General features: G+C 41.8%; 1 protein-coding gene across 2 annotated transcripts in view; it reads right to left on the bottom strand.

The window, feature by feature from the left end:
- Window positions 1-5,422: 5,422 nt before the first annotated feature.
- Lmbr1 (limb development membrane protein 1) overlaps window positions 5,423-7,782 on the bottom strand; it is a 116,236-nt gene continuing 113,876 nt past the window's right edge. For both annotated transcript variants that reach the window (XM_033764443.1, XM_033764441.1), the window contains one exon: window positions 5,423-6,749. In XM_033764443.1, coding sequence (XP_033620334.1) covers window positions 6,664-6,749 — 86 coding nt within the window. In that variant the 3' untranslated portion in view covers window positions 5,423-6,663. The remainder of the gene's footprint in view (window positions 6,750-7,782) is intronic.

Genomic DNA, 7,782 nt, shown 5'->3' with positions numbered 1-7,782 from the left:
AAAAAAAAAAAGACCAAACAAAAACCCTCGAAAAAAAAAAAAAAAAAAAAAAAAAAAAAAAAAAAAAAAAAAAGTATGTTTAATGACAATTCACAAGAGCAGAACTATCAACAGCTGCTAAAATAACAAAAATACCCCTATATAACTTATTAAAAATACAAAGAAAAGCAATTAAATATTTACCTATCTTGTGGCCAGTAGTGCAAAAAACACTGGTGAGAGCCAGCATAGTGACAGGACACATCTTCCAAGGTCACTGACCTGGAAATGAGCTGATATTTGTTCTCAGTTCTGACCTTCCACTTGCAGGATTAATTTTAGGCGACAGCAGAACAGTGCACTGAGATACATGCAGACGGTGTCTGTGTATAGTAGGAACTAGAAACAAGCTCACCACATGACTGAAGAACTGGCTGACATCCCATACACACACACACACACACACACAAACACATACACGTGCATGTGCACACACACACATATGCACAGAAGCATACAAGGTAATTAGGGGTAGGAAAAAACCCACATGCCCTGGTGTGGAGAGAGACTGTGGACAAGGAGGTCACACACACAGGAAACATTATCCTGTGGGGACCTTGGATCACCAGAGTGGCCACATGGAATTATAGCAGCACACACAATCTAAACACTGAAATTTAAGAATTTAATTAGACAAATCAAGGGAAACATTTTAATGAGCCAGTATTATTGCCTTTTGTAGGGTTGGACTTGGTTGATATTTCAAGGACAAAGCCACATAAGAAAGCTGTAATTAATGTTTGACACATTTAGACTTCAAGCTTAACCAAATAAGACATGACGAAGATGTCAAATTGAGACTCAAGATTGTTCCAAGCTTTTAACGTCAATCCAAAATCCTTGCTGTAATTTAAGAAACTATGATTGTAGGAAATTATAACAAATGAAATATTTCCAGAAAGGCAAGTGAGGACTCCTTTTGAAGTCTCAGGTGAACTAGACAAATGCTATGCAAGTCCTAAGAGATCAGCCTCTCATTTCCACTACTGTTACAAATGTCTTCAACTTGCTTCTGTCCTTCACAGGATCTATCTACTATAGCTAGCTGTGACATTACCTAAAAACTTACTAGAGGAGAACATTTAAGTAGCTGATTTAAAGTAGCAACTGACATTTACCATGTGGCAGCCTGGCCCTGGCTTGGAGGGTACTGACTGTGCACATGGATCAAAGGTCCTGTTAAGTATGGTGCAGTCATGATGGTCACACCACCCCAGGTTCAACCCACACTGCTCACAAGAGCCTAATGAAGCAATGCCGGGGAAGCTGGTGCCAGGTAGGTGCTATGCCTATGCCTGGCCAAGACCACCTCAGCTGGCAGCAGTCAGGGTCTCACAGGTTCACACTGTGCTGTCGACCAGCCAGCAGCAGCAGCTCAAGGCACATATCAGAGCCTCCCCAGAGGAGAAGATGCAACCTCCGACATCCAAGAGGCTGACCCCTATGAAGCTGACACCTGTAAAGCCCTGGCTTCAGGAGCTCTCCTCCCACAGTACAGGAGTTGCACTGTTAGGTTGGACATCTCCCACAGGTCCTCTAACTCATTCCCTACCTTTGGCAGCCACCACCTAAGATGCAGGCAACAGTTCTGAAACACGTTTTGGGTCTTTTAGTACCTTTGTTTGGTTCTTGAAAGAAGGACAGACACCTGTTCTCACAGAGGGCTGGGCCAAGTCTGCAAAGGGCTCCTGGGTGATGGTAAGTGCCACCTATTCACAGGCCACAATTACTAACCAACTCCTCTGCAAAGTGGCAGAACAGGATCTGCTTCCAGAGCTGTCCCAAGGACTGAGCAGGTCACATATTTACATGAATGCATATGCATACACACTCAGAGTGCTTCTGACAGTACCTGGTGCAAGGCAGTGCCCGCATTAGGCATCACCGCTGTTACTTTAAAGCAATGAGCCCCTCTTGCAGGCTATATACATAAGATTGGGGTACTTCAGAATCACATCTCAAGACATTTACTTATCTGCAAAAAGTGTTGGCCACATTTAAATAAGAGAGGAGGAGGAGGTTCCCAGGAGTGTACAAGACCTACCGACAGGTGAGCTGGGGTCAGCACCAGGAGTCAGCATTCTCAGGCCCATTGCACAAATGGCAGTGGGCAAGAGATGTTGCCAGATCCTTGTGTGGCATCTGAGAATTTGAACAAGACACTAGAGATGGGAGTGAGTGGAAGTAAAGAGGATCAAGATGATATATGTATATGCACCAAATCTCCATGATGAGTGGTTTTATGTATCACAAATATATACTAATAAAAAAGGAAGGGATAAAAGAAACCAAAACAGACACCAGAAAGGGTGAGACAGAATCATACCAGTCTGCACTGCCATCCAGTTACTCAGCTCATGAGCATGTGACCTCAGACAGCATCTTCAGTCTTCTGTGTTCCTCACCTGTAACAGAGGGGTGTGGCTCCTGTTCACAGGGTGGTCCTGAGGCTGACCACACGTGAGTAAAGAACACTCACGTCCCTGCCCCATGCCCCTGTCCACCAGCCTCACTTCAAAGTCCATAGAGGGGACCAAAACAAGGACAGGATATGTCACTCTTCAGACCACACCAGCACCAGGTTAGGAGATCAAGGACCAGGGGTTGCCCAGGAGATGCCACTGAGAGGCAGCCAGGCTGGCATCAGCAGTGCTCCTGGAGGGCTTTAACACGCAATGGAAGAACAGCTGCAGAATCAGTATGAACAGCTGTGGTGGCACCACTGCCCTGACTAAAGTGGCACCATTCCTGAGAGCACGAGTTACAGCATTCACAGAACCTCCTGACAATGATAAAGCTCTTCCCCTCTGGCGGCTCCCCACATTCAGATACCGGCCTGCCTGTGTCTTAATCCTCAGCAGCCACTCACACGCAGCACAGCCACTGCCCTGCTTGTCACTGTCTACCTCCTGGGCACAACATCAAAGACGTACCCGAGAATAACTGAATTTCCAGTCTGATTATATTTAACCTTGAAAAAAGTGTCCCTAATTGAATTACCCTGAATTGGTGGTTAAATAGCTTCATTTCTCACCTGAGTGACCTCCTGTAAAGATATATGGATCAACCATCTAGCTCTAAAATTTTACAATCGCTATGAGTGCTCTCACAATTTCTTCTGATTTTAACTACATTTCCTGTAGTGCAACAAGTAATTTACATACACTTTTGTTGCAATGAATTTTACCTGAGCAAAATTCAAAGGCCAAAAAATATAAAAATCAAAATGGTCATCGTTATCAGTCAGTTCCTCTTTCAAAGCAGATTCCAGTTGTTTTTCAAACTGAAATTTAGCAGCCACCCAAATAATGGTCTACATCTAGTATTTAAAAACTAACAATAAAACAAAACAGAAAATGCCAGCATGCATCACACATAGTAAAAAGGTGTACTGTTTTGTTCAGTCTTTGTTGATCTGGGTATTTGAACTAAGTTGCTAAGTGTATGCATTACTGTGGACAAAATGTGTGGGACTGCCAGTGCCCACAGCAGCTTGTGCGCCCTGCAGCATGTTGACCAGGTGCATGCTAACAGCATTCAATCTCTGCAGAGCTCTGGGAAAGACTCCTTAAGCAAACAGGAGCTACTCAGTCCTTCTAGGAAGAAATGAGAGAAATAAAACAAACCTAAATGGTTTAAATAATTCAATACATAAAGCAAGACATATGCTTCCAAATATAGAGGCTGTGCTTTTGGTTGCAAAGAAATTTATCTACTAGTAAGCTCATGACAAAAAGATAGTAAAAACTATCCACTTCTCCCTCTATTCAACATTCACCAGAATTACTGCCCTTTATAAAACTTAAATGGGCTGGGTGTGCTGGTGCACCCCTGTAATCCTAGCACGTGGGAGGCTGAGGCAGAAGGACTGCTGAGTTTAAGGTCAACCTGAACTACCTAGTGAGATCCTGCCTCAAAAACCAAAACAAAGCTGAATGGAAATAGCCTATAAATACACTTCAATCTTATCCATGATGATTTTTTTTTTCAGTGCTGGGAACTGAACCCAGCACATGTGCAGCCATTTGCAGGCTATGGACCACAGTGATATTCATAAAAGCATATATACTTATAAGCCACATATGAAATTAATTTTTGCAAAATTTTAATTGCTAAGGTATTTTAAAAGTTGCACTAGTGGCCTTTTACAATGAACACTAATGGTGAGAGAGAACAGAGCGATATGTAGTCACTGGTGCACCTCACACAAAGAGAAGCAAAACAGCAGTTCCATAATTTGACTGTGTTTGGAGATCTGTCTCCCACTGTCTACCTGCCTTCTCCTTCTGTGGTGCACAACAACTGCAGTAGAGCCAAAACCCCAGGACTTTCCCCGCCAGGACGCAGTCTGCTGTCTGCCACTTCTGTAGTTTTTGTAGAAACAGCCCAGCATATGGACAGTACAGCATCTGCATTTGGGGACACTCTCCCAGAGGAAGAGTCCAATGTGTTATATGTGACCAGGCATGGATTCTCAGAGCTGTGACAATGCAGCAGACTAAATGTCTAACAATCAAGGGCACCTGAGACCCAAGGAGAAACCATCCTTACACCCAAGGTTCATCATCTGTTTCATAAGCAGTAATGGTGTGCACAAGTGTAACGTTTATACTTCACTTTATTTTTTTTTATTTTTTTTTTTTTTTGGTACCAGGGATTGAACACGGGTCTTTGCGCTTGCAAGGCAGGCCACCAAACCGCTGAGCTAAATCCCCAGCCCTATACTTCATTTTATAAGCGACTGATGCAAGCTTGGCTTAAGTTCTCAGGAGGAAAGAAACTTTGAAATGAACAAAGCATCGAGACACAGACAATGAAAAGTTTAATATTTTATTAGAAAACTTTCAAATATCTTACAAATGCCCAGGAACTCTTTCACAGGATGTGCCCTGACACTGATGTAGAAGTGATTTTAGTGTACTCCGAGGATCTTTCTGTTCTCCCCTGGACTTGGTCTGCTCAGACTGTGGACTCCAAGAGTCAGTAAAAAAAAATCAAAGCTTTCAATGAATACTAATGTAGACAGAATTAACAGTGAAATTACAAAGCAGCTGACTTTTTATTAAGTTTCTAGGTATATAGATTTTATGCTGAGAAATCCAGTACTAGATGGGTGGCATGTGCTCAGTGCCACTTAGAACCAAAAAGTGAATACTCTTAAAGCTAAGCTGCATTTTAAAAAGATGTGATGCTTACAAGAAAATGCAGAAGTATAAATGAGAAGTACATTCAATGGAACTTATAAATATATAGTACAGATTAAATTTTCTTGTTTGGTTCTATGTGGAAATTTTTTATGTCAACAGATACAGCCTTTTTTTTTATAAATTTCTCCCCCCAAAAACCCTTTAAATTCAACAATTTGAGAAAAATGTTGTTTTACTTTTGTCTGAACACAGACAACCTATCATTATACACATGGTGCATGTGAACATACCTATTCATATAGATCACAGAACTATGAACTGTGTGCAAAGGGGATGACCAAGTATTTTTGCATGCACAGTGCTCAGGATCCTATCCTAGTAGGTGACAACGCAGAGTATATGCTAACGGTTTTTGATCAGTGGACTTAAGAGTCAAGAAGTCACCCCAATAATTATTTACAATGTAAGAGGTGAATGATTATCAGATTATATTACAGTGTAAACTTATTCTCACATCAAGAATACCGACTCTGTAAGCTCTGAGTGTTGAGCTGCTAACTTTTGTAAGTCAGAGGCTTAAACTGGTGTATACAAAAGTACCCAAAGCCTGAAGAATGTGAGGAAAGGGGTTTCTACCATTCAGCATTGAAATTTCTCATAAACATCATAGAAGCACAGAGAATTAAGTGATTTTTAAAAAAAGAATTCTTTAAAAAATTGAGTATACACACAGCCTATAAGGCAAAGTCTAAGTTACAAGTGTACCCAACACTGGCAACTGTACTATGAGAGGTAATACTGAGTCATACAGTCAGCTGTCCCTCAGTTTGACATCACATCGCTCATCAGAGCTTCCGGCAGCGAACACAAGGCGCTCCTGCGCTTGTGGCCACTGCTCAGGGTTGAAAAGGACTTAGTATTTTTCCTTGGCTCCAAGTCTAGTGAAAATTCTGTAATCTAAATTGGAAACTATGTTTTTTTAAGGAGATTAAAAATAAATTTGCAATCATTGTAGTTCCAGTGCAGTTACTGCAGTGATAGCCTCTACAAGCAGTCTCCAAAAGGCCTGGAAACCTCCCTTGGTACCAGGGAGCCTTTCAAGTAGGTGTCTCCATGCTGAGAAAACACACATAATGGGAATGAATGGATCTCAGAAAGTCTCACAGATTGCCATTTCTGACATGGTTTTCACATGAGGAGGATGTATTTACTGATGCAAGGCATAGATGAGTGTGTTTTCCCATATGTCTCCAGGAATCTGCTGAACTGGTAACTACCAGGTTTACCAGAAAGCTGAATATAAAAAACAAGATCACTAATAGACAATTTCTTATTATAACAAAAAGATACTTCTAGGCCCAGGCCCTAAACATGCACCAAGGTCAATATGAAAATGCTCTTCATCTGGCAGGTAGGAATGTCACAAGTTTGGACCTCCCAGGACTCTTGCTTGCAGAATGTTCGCCCAGTGTGGGTCTCACAGTGCTTTCTGATGCCCATTTGCAGATAGTTTGGTTGCTTCTGAATCCCTTGAAGTATTGGATAAGTGAAGTTTATGAAGCCCTGCAAGAAAATTAAGGAAATGGTGAGGAGTGAAGTGCTGCTGAGTGGCTGGGGAAGGGGCTGGGTGATGAGAAGAGCCTGGTAAGCAGACTGTGCAGTTTCATTGTAGAAGTTGGGAGGTCCTGGCCAAATGCAATCTAGGAATTAAAGATTTCTTTTCCCCACTGGCAGCTCCTCTGCAGATGGCCTGAGTGGAGGCAGCAGCTAGACAGGAAGTCATTGTGCCCCTCCAAGGACAGCCTACCTCCAGGGCCCAGCAAACATGTCAGTGTTGGGCCTTTTCCCAACTCAGCGATACTCTGAGGGTTGCCACTGTCACCATCCATAGGGTCAGCTGAGGCTTCAAAGCACAAGCCCTCTTCTTGCACAGTCCCTTCTGTTTTCTCTCTCCCTCCCCTCCTGGCAAATGTATTACCATCCCAAAGTACACATTTCGGAGACCTGAACTTGGGAGAGAGGCAGATATGGTCCCATTTTTGTTTAAAAGACACTCATACAAGTTCACATGCAGGCAAATGTAAGCAAAGATACCAAAGTATTGAGCATGTAATTTCTTAAAGCACAGGGAAAAATTACCCCAAAAGAAAGAGAAAGAAATGGCAAGAGAACAAACTGAATATAAAAATACATCTCAATTTAAAGCCACATACAGAATAAAAAAAAATCACTACCTTTTTCTATTTCATGAATTCCTCTCTGTCATACAGCACTTATTTACATGGTAACTCTACTATATGGAACAACATTGTGCCCTCATAGGAAAGGAAGGCAAAAGAAGACTGAAGCACTTAGGTGGCACTAAAGCTTCATGCACTTTAACAAAAAAGAATTCACAGTGATATACAAATACATAAGCAGCACATCTTATGTATTAGAGAAGATTTTGGAGAAATAATTTCCATTAGGCTCTGAAATTTTTGAAACCTCAAAACTAAGTTGGAAAAAATTGTTTCCATTCAGGTGGTAATCTTTCTGTCAGACGGTTTCATATCACTCTTTAACACAGCACTCCAAAATTTAAACATTGTCACTT

The sequence above is a fragment of the Fukomys damarensis genome, unplaced genomic scaffold (genome assembly GCF_012274545.1).
Source record: "Fukomys damarensis isolate Sample0158 unplaced genomic scaffold, DMR_v1.0_HiC HiC_scaffold_16, whole genome shotgun sequence".
Classification (NCBI taxonomy): Eukaryota; Metazoa; Chordata; class Mammalia; order Rodentia; family Bathyergidae; genus Fukomys; species Fukomys damarensis.
This window is presented reverse-complemented; position numbering and strand designations above follow the sequence as displayed.